Source organism: Mustela nivalis (assembly GCF_964662115.1).
Source record: "Mustela nivalis genome assembly, chromosome: 18".
Taxonomy (NCBI): domain Eukaryota; kingdom Metazoa; phylum Chordata; class Mammalia; order Carnivora; family Mustelidae; genus Mustela; species Mustela nivalis.
In genome coordinates, this window is record NC_139037.1 from 47,499,732 (window position 1) to 47,519,376 (window position 19,645).

At 49.2% G+C, this 19,645-nt stretch overlaps 1 protein-coding gene across 5 annotated transcripts; it reads right to left on the reverse strand.

The window, feature by feature from the left end:
• Positions 1-1,270: 1,270 nt before the first annotated feature.
• On the reverse strand, positions 1,271-19,148 carry LOC309852609 (zinc finger protein 419-like). Of its 5 annotated transcripts, none has more exons than XM_082709618.1 (6): positions 18,906-19,145; positions 17,954-17,992; positions 15,952-16,078; positions 15,349-15,447; positions 9,490-9,644; positions 1,271-4,269 (listed from the first exon to the last, which is right to left on the reverse strand). In XM_082709618.1, exons 1-6 carry the CDS (start codon positions 18,936-18,938, stop codon positions 4,261-4,263), a joined length of 462 nt encoding a protein of 153 aa, XP_082565744.1. In that variant the 5' UTR covers positions 18,939-19,145; the 3' UTR covers positions 1,271-4,260. The 5 variants fall into 5 exon arrangements, with proteins under 5 accessions (XP_082565744.1, XP_082565743.1, XP_082565740.1 ...); XM_082709617.1 differs by having other exon boundaries at positions 18,801-19,133; XM_082709614.1 differs by lacking the exon at positions 1,271-4,269 and having other exon boundaries at positions 6,997-9,644; positions 18,801-19,148.
• Between the last annotated feature and the right edge of the window lie 497 nt (positions 19,149-19,645).

Below are 19,645 nucleotides of genomic sequence, written 5' to 3' on the forward strand. Positions count from 1 at the left end.
GAGGTAGAACGGTCTTCTTCCCTGGTTCCCCCTCATCTGTCTGTTCTGGTTTTGGTGCTCTGACCTGCCTTAGAGGGAGAGAGATGGTTTCGTTAGCAGGGGGAAGGTGGGACTTGAGCCATGATGGTAGCTCTTCTATCAGATATTGCCAAGCCACAATGTACGGTATTTTGTCTCGATGTAGATCAAAGACCTCACTCAGGGTAGAATAGATCTGAGTCAAGGCAAACATTCCTTCCGGCGGCCACCCTGTGGAGAAAGTGGGCCACTCTAATTGGCAGAGTGTTTTTAGTTTTCCCGGATAAACCTTGTCACCTGACTGAGTGGCTTTACCTTGAAAATCCTTGAAATGTTCAAGAACAAGACCTAGGGGTGTCACAGGCCCCTTACTCCCTGTTTGTCCCATTTCTCCAAATACAACAAACAGCACAACATACAACCAAAAAACAAGGCAAAGACAGCCGCAAACCCAGCAATCCCCATCCAGAGCCTGCTGCTGGTGGGGGATTTCTTGGTCCCCTACAAACACAACAAACCACACAACAGACAACAAAAGAACCAGGCAAAGACAACAGCAGGCCCAACGATTCTTACCCAGAACCTGCCACTGGTGGGGGCTTTCTTTATCCCCCAACCGTCTAGGGTGGCTCGCCTAGGGGGACTCGAACCCCCTGTCGATCTACTAGCAGAGGGATGGGGCGTCCCCACATCCACTCCAGCCCTGGGGAGCATGGCCACGTCCAGCTTCTCCCTGGTGGGCTATACCCTGGAGCTCTGGAACCAGACAGACAGATAAGATCCCAACACCCAAGATCCCAATACCTCTGAAGGCTTTTCCCAAAAATTCTGATGTTGGCTCAGTTCTCATTGTTTAATCCCAGATGAGCCCCCAATGTTAGGGTCTGTGATCAAAGGAACGAGACTGATACAAAGTGAAGGTCAAGCAAAGCTTTATTTCATGCCAAGCATCAAAAACCAAACTAACTGGTAAGGGCGGTCTCTTACGAAAAGGTGATGACGATGACCCCAGCAAGGCCGCGCCCAACGTGGCCACTCTGGACGAGGCCATTCCCTGACGGGGCTGCTCCAGACAAGGCCTCTCCCCAGATAATGCTGCTCCTGACTAGGCCGCTCACCGAGGAGGCCTCATGTCGAGGAAGCCGCTCCCGGAATGAAGCTGCTCCCCAGAATGACGCTGCTCCCGCAAGGCCGTTCGGCAAGACTGTGGCTTGGGGCGGTGGGGCTGCTGGCAGCTCTGACAGCTCTGGTGGCTCTGATAGCTCTTGACAGCTCTGATGGCTCTGACAGCTCTGACGGCTCTGGTGGCTCTGGTGGCTCTGGCGGCTCTGACAGCTCTCCTACTCCTCCCACAGCTCAGCCTCCCAAACTAACCTTTATAGGGGTGGTTGAGCCCCGCCCACACACAGGTGGCCAATGGAATTTAAACTCACCTCAGTAAATATATGCGTGCCCCACTGATTGGATGTCTTCACCTGGCCTGATCCACCCTTGTATCTAGGCTTTGCAAGTAAGTTCCTCTGGGAGGGGCAGGGTCAATCTAAGTCCGCTGCATAGGGTCAATCTAAGTTTACTGCAACAAAATGGCTCCCTCCGGCCAACCAGGCCCTTACAGCCCCATGACCCTTGCCTCTGGAGTCCTAAAGCAGTACTTCCCATGGGCCCTCACAGTGCTATGTATGACAGTACATCTACAGCAGTAGTATGACGGCCAAGGTTGTGGGGACTGGGGAGGGCCCAGCCCAACTTGGTCACATGCAGGACAGAAACTACATTACCCAACAGGCTGTGCCATGTGTGTGGCGGCCATCGGTCCTCCCCTAACAACACAGGAGGGAGGCGTCCCCCTACCCTGCCTCGGAGGAAGTGGGTGCGGACATTCCCATGATGTCATAGAGGCTGGGAGGTGGTCTGTGCCTGTTTGCTGAGGGTGGGGGGAGAAGGGAAGGAGAGCAGAACCCCACCCCATCCCCTCCCTTTTGCATGAGCTGTGCCAGCCTAGCCCCTTGCTTCCCCAGACCCACACTGGTCTCCAGCCCTCCGGCACCTGTGGCCATGGGGGCCTTTTCCAGAAGGCCTACTGAGGCTGGGAGTGTGGTGGGCCGCGGTCACCCCCCACCTGCGACCTGGAAGGGTGGGAGCAGACAACTCCCAGGGCCCCAGCGGCCCTTCCAATTTGCGTGGTGGGCTGGGGGCAGGCGAGTGGGTGCAGGCTATGGGGACCCTTGGGTCGGTGGGACCCTCTCGCCCTCCCGGTTCCAGAGGCCCAATATAAAGGGTCCTGGAGCTCCTCGCCCTCCCCTGTGCCCACCTGAGTTTGGGCTCCTGGAGGCGAGTGGTGGTTGGCCCAAGGCCCTCAGCCGAGACCAGGAGCTTGTCCCATTCCGGAACCGCGGGGCGCGGAGTGAGGTTTTCCTGTCAGGAGAGCCAGCATGGACATGCACTTGGATGTGGTGCTAGCTGGGTCATTTCCGCGAACACGCGACCACTGGGTGTCTGACGGCTCCGTGCGACCCACTCCGTGTCTCTGACAGCTCTGTGCGAGTTCACAATTGTTCTGATTCCATGGAAGACGCCTTTGGCAAGTTGACAGGGTCGTGTGGAATCTAGATGGCTTTGGGTGAAGCGGAGTTTAACAGAATCACTTCTTCCATCTGTTAGCGCAGGACATCCTTTCACTGATTTGTAAGCTGTTGGTTTTCACAGATGCCCGAGGCAGGCTGAGAAAATTCCCATCTAACCCTCGTTTGCTGCGAGATTTTATCACAGGCTGGGTTTAAGTCTGTGAAATGCTTCCACCAGTCTTCGATGGCTTTCATATTCCTGGTAATACGGTCTGCGTTAGACTCCGTTATTAGGTCATTCTGGCATACCTGATAAACCACACCAGGGTATGACTTATTGGGGCTTATATATGTGCACGGGAGGGTTCAATTTGCTAAAATTTTGTTAAATTTTTTGACTCCATTTGTTAACATACAGTGTTGTATTAGTTTCAGGTATTCAATGTTGTGATTCCACAACTGCACACATTACCAAGTGTTCAATTTGACATGTGCACTCCTTAATCCCCCAACCCCTCTCCCCTCTGGTAACCATCAGTTTATTCTCTATTGTTAAGAGTTTGTTTCTTGGTTTCTATTTTTTCCCCCTTTTGCTTGTTTCTTAAATTCCTCATAAAAGGGGAGCCTGGGTGGCTTAATCAGTTAGGTATGCCTTCTGCTCAGGTCATGATCCCAGGTCCTGGGATCCAGCCCTGCATCAGGCTCCTCGCTCAACAGGGAGTCTACTGCTTCCTCTCCTTCTGCCCCCTCCTCAACTTGTGCTCTTTCTCTGGAGTTCTCTCTCAAATAATCTTTAAAAAAAAATTCCTCATTATGAAATCATGTTGTAGGTCTTTTTCAGACTGATTTATGATGCCTAGCATTACACTTTGTCTCTATCCATGTCATTGCTTTCTTTCTTTCTTTCTTTTTGATGGCTCAATAGTATTCCATTGTATGTACCTATACCATATTTCCTTATCCATTTTTCAACCCGTGGACAGTTGAGCCGCTTCCATATCTTTTCTATGTTAAGTAATGCTGCTATAAACATTGGGGTTCATGTATCCCTTTGAACTAGTGTTTTTGTATCCTTTTGGTAAATATCCACTAGTACGATTGCTAGATGGTAAGGTAGTTCTATTTTTATATTTATTTTTTTAGGGTAGTTCTATTTTTAACTTTTTGAGGAACCTCCATACTGTTCTCCACAGTGGCTGCAACAGTTTGTATTCCCACCAAAGGTGCCCGAGAACTCCTTTCCTTATCCTCTCCAGCACTTGTGTTGTTGCTTGTGTTGTTTGTTGTTTAGCCATTCTGACAGGGGTGAGATCATATCTCATTGTAGTTTTGATTTGCTTTTCCCTGATAAGTGATGATAAGCAGCCTTTCATGTCTTTCTTGAAAATTTTTATGTCTCCTTTACTTGAAGGAGATTTGTATGTCTCCTTTACTCCTTTTATTGAAGATTTTGTATGTCTATTCGGGTCTTCTGCCCATCTTTTAATTGGACTGTTTTCTTGGTGTTGGATTTGATAAGTTTGTTTTATATATATTGGATACTAACCCTTTATCGGATGTCATTTGCAGGTATCTTCTCCCATTCTGTCAGTAGCCTTTTAGTTTTGTTGTTTCTTTTGCTCTGCAGAAGCTTTTTATGTAGTCCCAGCTGTTTATTTTTGCATTTGTTTTCCTTGTCTTAAGGAACCTACATTAAAAAAAAAAAAGTTGCTTTCTCTTTATTCTTTGTGTATTAGTATTAGGGTGGGGTTTTTTTAAAAAAGATTTTATTTATTTGTCAGAGAGAGATCACAAGTAGGCAGAGAGGCAGACAGAGGGAGAAGGGGAAGCAGGCTCCCCACTGAGCAGAGAGCCCAAAGTGGTACTTGATCCCAGGACCCTGAGATCATGACCTAAGCTGAAGGCAGAGGCTTAACCCTCTGTGCCAACCAGGCACCCTGGGTGGTTGTGTTAGTATTTTATGTTAGAGAGTGAGCACTTGAAAGTTGGGGGAGAGAGGGAAAGACTCCTCAAGCATACTCTCTACTGAGCATGGAGCCTGATGTGGGGCTTGGTCCCTGGACCCTGAGACCATGACCTGGAGCTGAAATAAAGATGGCTGCCCAGCCGACTGAGCCACTCAGGTGTCCCTAACAATTTTTTTTTTTTTAAAGTAGACTTCACACTCAGCATGGAACTCAGTGTGGGGCTTGAACTCATAACCCTGAGATCAAGACCTGGGCTGAGATCAAGAGCTCGACACTCAACTGAGAGAATCACCCACATACCCCACATATTAGTGGTTTTTGATATGTGGTTACCATTAGGTTTGTATGTAACATCTTCTGCATATAGCAGTCTATATTATTAAGTTGGTTGTCATTTAAGTTTGAAGCCATTCTTTACACCCCCACCCCACGTACACATTTTAGGTGTATGTTGTCATATTTACTAGTTTTGTGTTTCCTACCCTCAATACTGTCAGTTTTGGTCTTTCCTTTCCAAAGAGTCCGCTTTAATATTTCTTGCATAACTGGTTTAGTGGTCATGAACTTCTTTAGTTTTTGTCTGGGAAACTCTTTATCTCTCCTATTATGAATGATAGTCCTGCTGGGTAGAGTATTCTTGGCTGTAGATTTTTCCCATTCAGCACTTTGAATATATCCTACACACTCCCTTCTGATTTGGAAAGATACTGCTGAAAAATCCCAACAGACTTATGCAGTTGCATTAACTGTCTTCTTTTTGCCTTGCCACTTTTAAAGTTTTTTGTTGTTGTTTTTTCGTTTTTTTTTTTTTTAACCACTATATTTTGCCTTTTTAATTACAATATGCCTTGGTATGGATCTGCTTTTGCAGATTTTGTTAGGGGTTCTTTGTGCCTCTTGGATGTAGATATGTTTGTTTCCTCAGATTAGGGAATTTTTTTTAAGATTTTATTTATTTGAGAGATGACAAATGGGGAAGAGATGGAGAAGCAGGCTCCCCACTGACCAGGGAGCCTGATGCGAGCCAAAGGCAAACACTTAACCAACTGAGCCACCCTGGCACCCCAGATGAGGGAATTTCCAGCTATTATCTCTTCCAATAAGTTTTCTCTCTTCTCCTCTTTCCTCTCCTATAATGAGAACGTTAGCACATTTGATGGAGTTACTGAGTCTGTTCTTGTTTTGCATAATTTTTTCTTTTGTCCATCTTTATTACTTTCCATTACTTTTCTGGGTCATTCATTCATTCTGCTTTTTCTAGCCTGCTGTTCATTGCATCAGGTGTTTCTAATTGCATTTATTGCACTCTTCATCTGATTGTTGTTTTTGTCACCATGCTAAGGGTCTCAGTGATTATCTTCCTCTCTTTTTGGCCCTTCATGCCTTCCAAGCTAATTGCTACAGGTATTTGTTTTCCTGTGCATTCCCTCTGTGGAAGTGTCTTGATTATCTCCATCAGCATGATTCCCCACATCAGCCATGATCCTGTTCTCTTTTAAACCATGTCACCACACTTCATACCTTCTTTGATGTGGCCTCTTCTCTTTTGTTGTGGAGTTTGTTCTGCCAGTCTTCAGGTTGATTTCTGGGGTATTTAGGATGATCATATTTAGTTGTATTTGTGGGATGAGGCAATCTTACAGTCCCCCTACTCTGCCGCCATCACTCCACCTCCAAAAACTTTTCGTCATGATTTTGCTGTATCTTATGTTCATGTGGACATTGCTCTGTAATTTGTTTCACTATCATCCATATTTCGTGTCATGTAGTATTGTGTCCACTTAATTAGTTGGGAAGTGTTTAAACTTTGTTTTGTAAGACTTTGTATGCAGTTGGTACTGTTTTAGCTTTAAATATTGTAGGGAAAGTTCCTACATGTTTCAGGGACAAGCCTAAGCTGAGAGTCACAGAGAAAACAGGAAGATAAGCCCTACAACCATAAGGAACTGAAACAGTCCAACAACTTAAATGAGCAGAAAACAGAATCTGTCTTAGAGACTCCAGAAAAGAATACATCCCTGTGAACACCCTGATTTTAACTTATTGAGACCTGTCCTGTGTAGGACTTCTGACCTACAGTACTATAACAGAAAATGTTTAAGCCACAGGTTTGTGGTAATTTGTTAGGATAGCACTAGAAAGCTAATACATCAGCATTATTCTGTGAGCATTTACGGACTAATCCAAGACTATTTCCTAGGCTCATGTTCTTTCTTGCACCAACATGGAAACAGCCTCTAAGGAGTTCTGGTTCTTTTTACTGAAAACCTGTACCAGTAACTGGGTAAGCTCACATCTACCGGAACGCCACTGCTTTCTAGGCTCTTTCAGAAGAGTTAGGGGATATGTAAACACATAAGTATTTCTACATACACTGAAAATCTTTAAGTACATTTAAATCCACAAAGATTTTACAAGTTTGGATAAGGACACATAAGACACCAGCATACTCAGATTAGGCTTTAATTTATAAGCAAAGATATAGTACCATAAGAAAAAGAGAATGTAATACCAAATGTGCAGCTGCTAACAAATAAAGAAATTGAAATTTATGAAAATTAATAAATTCTGCCCTAGGAAAGAGACTGTTAAGAACTGAAAAGTTTGGGACGCCTGAGTGGCTCGGTGGGTTGGGCCTCTGCCTTCAGATCAGGTCATGATCTCAGGGTCCTGGGATCGAGTCCCGCATCGGGCTCTCTGCTCGGAAGCAGGGAGCCTGCTTTCCCCTCTGTCTCTCTGCCTGCCTCTCTGCCTACTTGTCGTCCCTCTCTCTCTCTGTCAAATTAAAAAAAAAAAAAAATCTTTAAAAAAAAAAAGAACTGAAAAACTTCTGGGGGGAGGGGGGTTGGGAAAAGGTGGTGGGGCTATGGACATTGGGGAGGGTATGTACTATGGTGAGTGCTGTGAAGTGTGTAAACCTGGCAATTCACAGACCTGTATCCCTGGGGATAAAAATATATGTTTACAAAAAATAAAAAATTAAAAAAAAACTGAAAAATTTTTAAAAAGGAAAAAAAAAGGGAAAGAAACTCAAAGGCATAGACTGGGAGAAAACACTGGTAAACCATATACCAAATAAGGAACCTCTATGTATATAATATTAAATCACAAAACAATAAGAAACTGACCAATTTTTCTAAAAGGAAGCAAAAAACATGAAAAGATAATTCACTACAGATGTATGGTGGCAGGTTAAGCAGAGACAGATGCTCAACACTGAGTCATTAGAGAGGTCACAGCCACAAACTTACTAGAATGGCTGGAGTGAATGGCCCATGTCTTACATACAAGGATCAGCAATGATGTGAAGAAACTGGAAATCTAACACTCTGGAAGGAAATATGAAATGGCATAACCATCTAGAACACAAGTTGGCAAGTTCTCATAAAGTTAAATATTTAGATCAACTTCCTGCATGACAATGTGTGAAGAGCTTTGCAGGCCTGCTTCCCATCAAAACTGGGGGAAATGATAAAAACACAACTTAAGAGTCTCTGGAAATGGTCCTAGGGCATATAGCAAATGAGGAAGCACTTCCTCAAGAACATCTAATATTCAGTAAGAACAGCAAGAGCCAGTCACATTGAACTAAGCCCATTCCCTCTCTCCCCACTCCAATGATAGAGGCGGCCACTCCATCCAGACTAGTACAGCCAAGAACACAGGGCTCCCTCTCCCTGGAGCTTCCAGGCAGAGAATTCTCTTCTTAGGAGGCAGTATGTGAGGATATTTGGATGAACAATGTTCAGCTGCTGGCTCCCTCGTAAGGGCTACTTCCAGAGCTGCTCTCTGTTTTGTTAGGTTGACAAGGAGACTGTGTGTGTACTGCACTCCTAAAGTCTCTCCAGTTTGAACATTCTGGGGCTCAACAAGGTTAAGCCTTTGGCTGAAGACTTTCTTCCCATTTACTGTATACATTAGACTTATCTGGACTGTAAAGTTTCTCTTGCTGAATCAGAGCTGACCTCTGGTTAAAGGCTTGTCCATATGAGCTGTATTCAAGACTTTTCTCCACCATGAACTTTCTGGTGTTGGAGGAGGTTGAAACGCTGGCTAAATGATTTCCCACAATTGCTGCACTCATAAGGCATTTCTCCAGTGTGAATCCTCCGATGTTTAACAAGGCTGGAGCTGTGGCGAAAAAATTTCCCACATTCCCTGCACTCATAAGGTCTTGCTCCAGTGTGAACCCTCTGATGTTTAACAAGGCTAGAATTCTCGCTGAAGAATCTTCCACATTCGTTGCACTTAAAAGGCTTTTCTCCAGTGTGAACTTTCCGATGTTGCATGAGGCTAGAGCTTTGGCTAAAAAACTTCCCACATTCACTGCACTCATAAGGCCTTTCTCCAGTGTGAACTCTCCAGTGATTAATAAGGCTTGACTTGTGGCTATAGAATTTCCCACATTCACTGCACTTATAAGGTCTTTCTCCAGTGTGAACTCTCTGATGTTTCATGAGGCTTGAGTTAAAGCTAAAAAATTTCCCACACTCACTGCACTCATAAGGCCTCACTCCAGTGTGAATCCTATGATGCTGAACAAGTGTGGAATTATGCCTGAAGGCTTTCCCACATTCACTGCATGTAAAAGGCTTTTCTCCAGTGTGAACTCTCTGGTGTTGAATGAGGTCAGCATTGCGGCTAAAGGATTTCCCACATTCACTACACCCATAAGGCCTTTCTCCAGTGTGAACTATTTGATGTATAAAAAGGTTTGATTTATGGCTAAATAATTTCCCACATTCGCTGCATTCATAAGGCTTTTCTCCAGTGTGTAGTCTCTGGTGCTGAACAAGTAAGTATTTCTGACCAAAGGCTTTCCCACATTCGCTGCATTTGTAATGCCTTTTCCCAGGGTGAAAGGCCTCCCCACTTTTGGTGCTCCCTTGTGGCTCCCCTCCACCACGGGTCACCTGATGGTTGAGAAAACCAGAACTAACTGGGAAGTCCGTTCCACCCTCCACACTCTCTTCTGTTCTCAGAGGTTTCTCTCCACAGTGCAGCCTCTGGTGTTGAAGTTTTGCTCTGAGCACCCCTTCTATATAAACACTCTGCTCCCGAGGGGCTTCCTCAGCTTCCGCTCTATGGTGCCAACCTGAAAGCAAAGAGATGCTGAGTGTCTGCAGGCATCAGTGGGAAGGCGCAGCGTGCTTACAGATGTCTCACACACCCAGGGAACAGTCTGTCGTGGTGCTGGCAGAATCAGGCCCGAGGTTCAGAGTGAGGAAGGGCTCGCTGTGCTGCACCGGACCTGGCAAGCTCGTGGGTTGGTGGGAAGCCTCAGGAGCAGCGAGGACACTAGGACAGAGTGCAACTCAGGGAGGAGAGGTTGGGTCTCCAACACACTTCTCTGCAAATGGCCTTCTGCAAGGCTGCTGACGGGAACACAGCGCAGGAGGGTGTGGGCAGGCCCAGAGGACAATCAAATGCAACCAAATAGCTGGTGTTCAGGAACTCTTAAGGATATGTGCACACACCTCATGACACATTCTCTGAAAGCTGTATTACGACCCTGAAAACTGCATATTCTACTGCCTCAACCTCCCCACAAACAGGCCATGAACTGCGACCACATACACTAGCATGATGTGGGCCCCTGCCACAAGTCCTCCTTCCTACCCTCCCCCTTGACTGCGACCTAGCCCCATTCACACGCACCAGGGAAATCCCCTCACTCCTTTTCTTGTGCAGCCCACCCTGCCTCCCCATGAGGGGGATCGGCACAGGTCCTCTCTACATCCCCCCGGCCTGGCTGGGCCCGTTCCCTTGGGACTCCCTCCCAGGTGACCCCCCCTTCTCAGTATGCAGTGACTGTCTCTCCAAGATCTTTGGGTATAATAAATTCTTTTATTCCTGCACCTCTCCTGTCATGGCTGCTCCTATTTTCATAAGAGAATACAAAATGATTTACATAGCAAACAGGATGGTCTGTGATGCCAGTCACTCACAAGTGAGGGAAGATTTAGTAAATGCCCCTTAACTGCTTGGCTTACTAACCGGCTGTCTACTGTATGGAAAGGCTGGGTGTCGTGCTGGCCTTCCTGTGTGCTGCTCTGGGCTGCTCTGTGTGGCCTCTCCCAGGCACCGCCAAGGCTTTCCACCCTAAACCGTGGTGCTCATTCCCCTAAAACACCCTGAGACTTCACTTCTGGCCAGCCCTGACTCAACAGGTGCTGGTGAGGAGAGGGAGTATTCTCCTAGTGCTCCTCTAAGGGACAGACTGGTAGCATTGGGTAAAAACATTATGAAGGCTCCACTGGAATTGAGTGTGAGCGTGGAAGGGTAAGCTCCTTGCGGCCACCAAAGAAACACTGCATATCAGTTGTTGGCTATTAGCTGATCTGTCAGCAGAGGAGGGCTGGGTAGCCCTTAGGATAGAGAACTCCTGTGGACTTATGGCACCAGGACTGGGAGGTTTCTTGTGTTCCCATTCTAGTCCATGTTGCCCCTCATTCCTAAGCAGGGATGTGGCATCTCAGTCAGGAAGTCTGCCATGGCACCCTGAGAGGGTCGGTGCTGCTGGTGACCCCTACACTGTGTGTGTCACTGCTGGGGCTCTCTGCCTCCCAAGCCCACGGGCATCAATGGGTCCCATCCCTGGAGATAAATGGCTCAAGTTCTTATGGCCCAGGATCCCAGCATTTCATTCTAGCACCTCTCAATAACCAGAGGAAGTTAGCCAATAATTCAAGAAAGGTAAACGCCTTCAAAACCCTTCTGGGTTCTGCTTCATGCCACTGCCTATCAACTTGCCAACTCTGCTCCCAAGGTCCGAGACCGATCCCAAAAGAACATCCGGCCACCACAGCTCTTCTCAACAGTCCAATCCAGCTGAGGTTACCCTAAGAAATGGGCCACAGGAAGGAAGCACCCCATGTCTTTCCAGACCCAGCAGGTCAAGAACACAGATCACAAGGAATTAGAAACTGAAACAAACGACTTCAGAAGACTGGAAATCCAAACTACTTTGAAAGATTTCATGCAAAGAGATGGGGGGAAAGGCACTCCCTGGTTACCAGGAGCACTTAGTACAGCCCTGCAGCTCCTGCTCACAGGCGGCCACAGAGACGAGGCAGCTGCCGGTGTTACTGAAGAGCCTAAGACACATACTTTACCTAAAGATCCTCTGGCCTGACAAGTTTGAATCTCACATGGCATTTTGGGCTGAAGTCACCCAAGGAGGATAGAGGACATCCCAAAGGCCAGGACAGGGATGACAGAGACCACAACTCTTGATGCGATTAGAAAAGACTCAGGTGAGGAATCTGAAAGTTCTACCAGACCTCAGGGTTCAGAAGCCCTGCCTTTACCGACTGGGATTTTCACGGCCTGGAGACAGGCAACAGAACCATAAGGAAGCCCTCATGCTCCTCTGCAGAAACGAGGACAGTTTGGTGGGTCTGTCGGTACTCCGAACAAATCCCGAGTGTGTTTTCAATCCAGGGGAGGCCCCTTTGTCAGAGTCTAGGAGTTGTTCTTGCAGGTGCCCTTCCCAACAGAGGGCGGCGCTGCTTAACCTCACCGAAAGTCTCACACCACACAGGACGGAACTGGTTTCCTGACGGGCCATGAGGGCTCCCCCTGACACAGTCTGGCTCACCACATGGGCCTCCCAGTGTGCAAGTCCCCCCCCCCCCCCGCAACTTATGTTACTTAGTCTGCTCCTTCTTTCCCAACTTGCTGACAACCCTACTGCCTCTGGGGGACTCACGGACAACTGAGAGACCCCAAGAAATAACTACTAGGCAAGCCATCCCCAAATTACAACAGCTACAGGAACTATTAGAGGAGCCTCACCCTTTATTACCCACAGGTCTGGTGGCTCAGAGAGCCACTACTCTGGAACCACCCAAGGATGCTTCCAGCTCCAAAATCCGCAACTGCCAAGGCCAAGTTGGTGAGGGTCCAGCTAGTCCTCAGACCCCATCATACCACCCAAGGGCAATCACCCACATACAACTCAACTAATTCCCTGGAGCTTTTAGACATTTCCTAACTTTGTGGGCTACAAGAGCCCAAGTCACCAACATTCCAAGCAACCCATTCAGACTTAAAGGAGGTGCCCCTCTCAATTACTGGGTAATGCCAGTAAAACCACTCGTGCCAAAGAAACTGCACTCAGTGTCAACATTGCAATGGTCCTTCTTAATTGGATGCCTGTCACCGGAACCCCTAACGCTTTGTGTTTTCCTGCTATAGGCAGAGGTGCCACAAACAAAGCTGGAATGAGCCAAGGTCCCTGGTGCTACCAGTCAGAATTACCAAATGGAAACCTCTGGGGCTGCCCCTACTGCTGAAGGTAGGAAACACACCACAGTATTACCTGAAACAAGGGACTGCTGGCCTTCAGAGTGCTGTTCAAGATCTACTAAATGAAGGGGTGATGATTCTCATAATTTCTTTCAGTGATCCTATCTGACCAGTTTTCAAGGTTTCTACCAACAGTGCCACTTAACTGTTGATTATCAAAACCCCAAAGCTTAAGCTCTCCCCATCAAGGCTAATACCTAACATAACTGAATTAACTGAAGATATCCAAAGGGTGCCCAGTGACAACTTTGCTGTGGCAGATCTGGGCAACATATTTTATTCAGTGCCTACCACCAGTCACAGCCCCTGTTCACCTCTACCTTTCAAGGAACCTAACATACATTTACTGAGTTGTCCATGAGTAATTTTTTAAGATTTTATTTATTTATTTGACAGAGATCACAAGTAGGCAGAGAGGCAGGCAGAAGAGAGCAACAGGCTCCCTGCTGAGCAGAGACACCCCCCCACTGCAATGCAGGGCTCAATCCCAGGACCCTGAGATCATGACCTGAGCCAAAGGCAGAGACTTAACCCACTGAGACACCCAGGTGCCCCTATCCATGAGTAATTTAAACAGCCCAATTACTGCCCACAATCGGTACTGTTAGGACCCAGACAGGGTTCCCCCAAAGCACCTTATCTGCTTACACCACCTGCCTTTGTTCCCAACGTACTCACGCAAAATGGCTGCAAATTATAATCAAGTCACCCCCATGGACTTCTTGCTTGTGCCCCTGAGCCAGCTGCACTTGACAGTTCCCCATGTTAGGTCCCTTGCCCTCTTCATGCTAACTATCTCATGGGCACATTATGCTGTAAATAACAGCACCTGAGGGGCACCTGGGTGGCTCAGTCCATTAAGCATCCGACTTCTGGTTTCGGCTCAGGTCATGATCGTGGAGTCATGGAATCGAGCCTGGTGTCAGGCTCAGCGCAGAGTCTGCCTAAGATTGTCTCCCTTCCCGCCACTCGCACACTCTCTCTTTCCAACAAATCAGTAAATCAGTAACAGCACGTCTGGGTTCTACTGCGGCCCAAACTCATGGGTATAGCGCTTTATATACTCTCCCCTGCTGACACCCAGTGAGGGTGAGCACCAGCGAGCAGCGGGTACCCTGAGGGGCCCCACGGTTCTTTATCTGCCAGGTTCTTCCCCTTGGCTATCACACCAGGCAAAACAGGCAATTTTTATTCCCATCTTATCAGGACCCACCATACCACAGAACACCAGGGCTGACCCCAGTAGAGCAGGCTTTGTGTCCGACGACTTCACATCATGACTGCCAACCAGCACCTCTTGGCAGCCCGCTCAAGACCATGGACAAAGGCTGCTAAATATTGTCCCTTATGCAACAAGCACGCAAATCTCTAAGCCCAGATGGCATGGGTAACAGACTGGCTTAACTGTTTACTAGCCATGAAAGGAGTGTTGGAGCTATTCGGGGTACCTCCTGCTGTATATAAATGAGTAATTCCAGACAGAAGCAAAGCTATGAAAATTAGGCCAAGAAGTAAAAAATCTTTCATAATATACCAAAATCTTCCAGTAGATTCCCTTAAACCAAGAGGTACATGAGCTGTTCCCTTGGCTTTCTCCCCACTAAGCGCAGGCCTACCCGTGGCCCGGGTTTCAAACCCTCATCATAGGCCTACTAGCACTCCTCTCAGTTGTCACCTATGTCAAAGTTTGCCTTTGATGGGTAGACCTAGCTATTCCAGTCACCTTTAACATCCCTACAACCCAGGTGGCAAGCAGTAGCCATCACCGTTAGTACCGGTAATGATGTTGAGACATCACAGCGTTCGTTGTATTGTAACCTTTTAAATTTCATATTTTCCTGTTGCCTCAACATCCCCACAAACAGGCTGTGAGCACCCCACCCAGGTGACCAGCTTAACCAAGTGATAGGGCTGGTTCCTGTCACAGTCCCCCTTCTTGCCCCCTCCTGTGACCTAGGGACACTCAAATGTTCCAAATGAAATCCACTCACACCAAATCTTGTGTATCCCCCAACCCCAGACCCCCAGGAAAGGCACATGCTCATAGGTCCTCACTCACTCTCCGCTTCCCCCTGCCTGCCTGAGCCCACTCCCTGGGTGCTCCCTCCCCTGGGAACCACTCCCCACACTCACCCCCAGCATGTCATGACTGTCTCTCTAGACCTGCTGAGCAGAATAAGCTTTGTTTCTCCTGAGCTGCTCCTGTGTCTCCTCTTGTGGCCGTGCCTGACTGACCATCTCACAAAGAATACAAAGGAAGGCCACTGTTGGGAAGCATTGCAGAGGGAGCAGTAGGAAGGCTAGAGATGTGGGGGACAGCCCTGGGTCAGAAATCAGAGTAGACATAGTAAGTGTGCAACTGAGAAAAGACGGAAATTAGCCATGGACTGTGCCTTGGCACCAAATCATCAGGGCCCAGCAGAAGGGTTCCTGGTGTGTCCTGAGCCCAACCCCAGGTTCACACCTGCCCAGCTCCACCCTCCAAGTACCTCTCGGCGTGGCTGCAGTCAGGACTGCACAGGGAGGCACAAAGGGTTCTCTCCACCACTCCAACTGGGTGATTGCATGAGCGCTGGAAGATGCAAGTCCTGGGGGAGAGAGAACACAGGCAGGTAAAAGTGACCACCCCATGGGAGCCCACAGGAAAGAAAACTAAATATTACAGGAGAAAGTGGAGGAGACTCTTGCGAGAACAACACAGGGAGGCAGTTGCCAAGTCGGCGCCTCAACTGCTGGGACAGGCACTGCCCGTATGTCAGCCAGAGGAGGAGAGCAGAGCCTAGGGCATGGAGCTGCTGGGGATCTTTACGGCATCCCCAGGCCACAGGGAGGCCAATAGGCTGTAATCTGTTAGGCTGATGGTAAGACTCCTAATCCCCAAATCCAAATTCGGCTTTGGGGCAGCAAGTACTGAGGCTGCTCAAGAGAGAAGGGGTGGTACACGCAGCCCAGGCTATCACAGCACCTACTCCCGTGCACAGGGCAGGAAGAAATGCCCATGGTCTGGCCCTGGGAAGGCAAGACCTGCCCCTGAGGGAAAGGGGAAGAGCAGAGCCCAGCCCAGGACACTGCAATGGTTGTAAGGACCTTACCCAGAGAGGCCATCAGTGCAAAGTTCTCCAGCATCACATCACGGTACAGGAGTCTCTGGGCTTCATCAAGGAGCCCCCACTCCTCCCAAGAGAAGTGGACAGCCACATCCTCAAAGGTCATGTGATCCTGTCAAGACAGGAAAGTTGAGCTGATGTGTGGCTTCCTTTCCCAGGACTCTAGGCACCCTCACAAGCGTCCACCCTCCTCCAGAGGTCCCCACCTTAGAGGAGATATCAAGCCCTGGGGCAACTGATGGCTGCTTGCTCCCCACTGTCCCAAGAGGCCCTCAGCAACAGCAGGTGCGCAGGTAAATGCCATCTGAGCTCTGGGCCTGCCAGACAACTGACTTGCGGTCTCCTAGACTGTGCTGTCCAAACACATCTAACTTTGGGCCACTGTTCTCCCTTTAGCTCCCAGTACAAGAGCCTGGAGCCATCAGTTTACACTCCCACCCAACATGCACATTGCTGTACCACACCTCCCTTCACTGCCACCAGCATTCCCAACCCACATCCTGCATCTCCCTGGCCTCACCACATGCTAGTGTGGCACATGCCATCCAGAGGGTGCCTGGAAAATGTAATCAGAATCCCATTCTGTCCCAGAATTCCAATGACCCTGACTGCCAGAGGCAACCCCTCAGCCTGCTTTCAAGGCTTTCCTGCCAGGCCCATATCCTTGCTTCATCCTCAGCCACCAGGAACTACACAGAGATCTCAGACACCCTTGGACCTCTTCCACTTCTGTGTTGCAAAGGTGTCCCCTCACCTGTCAGTTTCCTCTGATGCTTATTCGAAGCCCAAGCCCACTTGTCTCTCCAGGGAGGCCTACAATTGTCCCAAAGGATCCCATTTTTCTCTTGAGCTAATCCCCTGGTCCCAGCAAGAGTCAGAACAAGAGCCTGGGAATCCCAGAGCTGAATGAATAAGCAGTGGCACCAGCCTCACTGTCACCCCGCTGCTTTGTCTCTGTATCTATCTCATGTCTGTTGGCCCTGTCAGACCCTCTTCATGCCTACACCCTGACCATAGGGACACTATTCTCCCTCCTGGGTCTTTGTGAAGCCCACTACCCCAATGCAGGTGTCCAGCAAGAGACTCAGTCCTTGGCCCCACACTCTCCTCCTTGTCACCTGAAGATGCTCCACCAAATCTGACCCCTGGCTCCGTCCCGGTCCACACACTATCTGTACTCTGGGTGTTTCCAATCTGACCTCTTCACCTCAACTCCACACTCATGTCCAGATGCCCACTCGACACATGCACTGTGTGTCTCTGAAGCATCAGTTCAACACAGCCCCAACCTGACTCCTAATATTCCCACGGAAAATGACTCTTACCACCAACTCTGACATGGTGGTACTTGCCTGCTTCTAGCTACTACGGCCAAACATCTCCGAGTCACTGCTCCTTCCACTTCTCTCTCCCACCCTCCACATCAAAGAGTCTGCTTGCACCTACTGAAAAAACAGACACAGATTCCCCCACATCCAACCTCCACAGCCACGAATAACACTCATTCGGACAACCGCAGCCACCTCCGCCCCCCAGTTTGCTCTCTGCTCTGCAGTGGGAGCAACTCATTAAGTCTGGATCTGTCACTTCCCCCTTCTGCTCCAAACCTTCCCTGGCTCCCACCACTCCAGAAGAGAGGCCTAGCTCCTGGCTTCCATCAGGTCTTATTTCTGTCTCCTACTATTTCCACCAGACATGATGGACCTAAGTTTATATGAGCATTCCCGGCCCAGCCTCACCTCCAGCATTTTCTAACATTCATCACCATGAACGTAAGGTCTTACAAATGTCATGCCACTGGTTGCCAGAAGTGGGAACCAATCCCTGTAATTTCTGGTCTGGACTCAGGCCCCTGACCTGAGGTGATCATCTTCCAGGGATCAGGGATGGAAGAGTAGGGACAAGGGCAGGCAAAGAGTCACAGAATCCTGCACCCCATACAGGTGGGAACTAAACAGGATGAGGATTTGGGATACCCCCTACTTGCCTCTGCATGGTTTGGAAGCAAATCTGCAGCAACAGGAACCTACAGAAAAGCAAAGCCATGAGAAGCAGGCAACAGTGTTGGGCCACAAACGCCCACCCAAGCCCATCACATCATCCGGGCTTCCTCCTCAGGGATGCCCATTACGTCCTCAGGGATGCCCATTACCAGCTGTGTAACTTAGGATAAACATTCGACCCCCGAGTGCCTCAGTGTTGTCTTCTATAAAATGGGAATAATAGTGGTGCCCAGCCTGTGGGGCCATTACTGGAACTGAATTCTTTCCTAAGTAGTGACTCTTATTGTCCTCACAATTAACACCTTTGTCAATATTTTCAGTGCAAATAAACGGATAGGTATTGACAATGTGTTTTGCACATGACTTTTAACTAAAGGAATGTGATATTTATATGAAGAAGGCGTTTATTTAAATATTAACTGGTAGGGGCACCTGGGTGGCTCAGTCAGCCTTCAGCTCAGGTCATGATTCTGAGCCCCACATAGGGGCTCCCTGCTCTGATAGATCTATCAGCCCGCCCTCCACTGCCGTCAGGACGGTCCAGTCCGGGTCACAGCTCTCCAGCAGTCCGTTGTATGGGCTTCCCCCACCCTCCTTACCCCATCCCTGTGTTCCCCAAAAAGCCTCTGAAAACTTTGAGCAACAGATGGGTCATTCCTCTGTTCACAACCCTCCGTGGCCATCAGCGCCCTCGGAACGAAGGCCCGGCCGCTCGGGCTGCCTTTCCACCGTTACCACCCCCTCTCAGGTTGTTCCGAGGACACGCGGGAGTCCCCAGCTTTAAGACTCTAGCTCGGGCCCGGTAACCTCCCCACGCCCCATCATACTGACCGACAGAAATGCGGCCGCGGACAGGAGCGCCTCACCGTCCCGGACCCGGAGGGCCGCTCCCTCGGGGCTCAGCTTGCGCGGGGCGAGCCCGGTGTCAGCGCCTACCTGAGCCAGGTCCCTCCGCGCGGCCGCTGCCATCAGACTCTGTGAGCGAACACCGGGAGGAGGACCAGCCCGCGCGACCCCGATCCCTCGCCGCTGCCGTACCTCAGACCAGCCTCCTCTCGCGGCTCCCGGCTCCCGCTACCCCAGCCCCTGGTAGCCTCCCCGAACCTGTGATCAGAGAGAACGGCCCCCAAGTACCCCAAAACGCCCGCCCCTGCGGTCGCGCCAGAAGTCCTGCCCAGCGCGTTCCGCCGTGGGGAACGACCGCTTTCATTGGCTGAGCGCGGGCGGCGCGGGGCGCAGCGACTTTCGGGTAATGTAGTTTTCACAGAGCCCAACGTGACAGAAGGGGGCGAACTGGCAGAGACTTGGGGCGGTAGAGACCCGGGTCAAGAGCTGTCCCATACTCTCCTCCAGAGACTGTCCTACATGTAGATGTCCCTGGATTCCGGTTTCCCTGCGGAGCTAGTGCTACTACCGTCTCTCCTTCTCCTGAAGGACTTTAAGAGGGTCTTGAAAACCAGAACAAAGGGCTTCCTTGTACTGAACCAGTTGTACGTTATCAAATTTCCCTTGCAAGGCGATGCCCAGTGTCAGAGACAGCCGTGGTGAAGCAAGGCCTGATGGACTAGAAAAGCAACGCAGTTCTGAACGTAAGCGGGGAGACAGATGTTCATCCCAAGCATTTGCCTTCTTGCCTCACCCCGCACATCTGTGCCCTTCCCCTTTTTAAGGGCCCA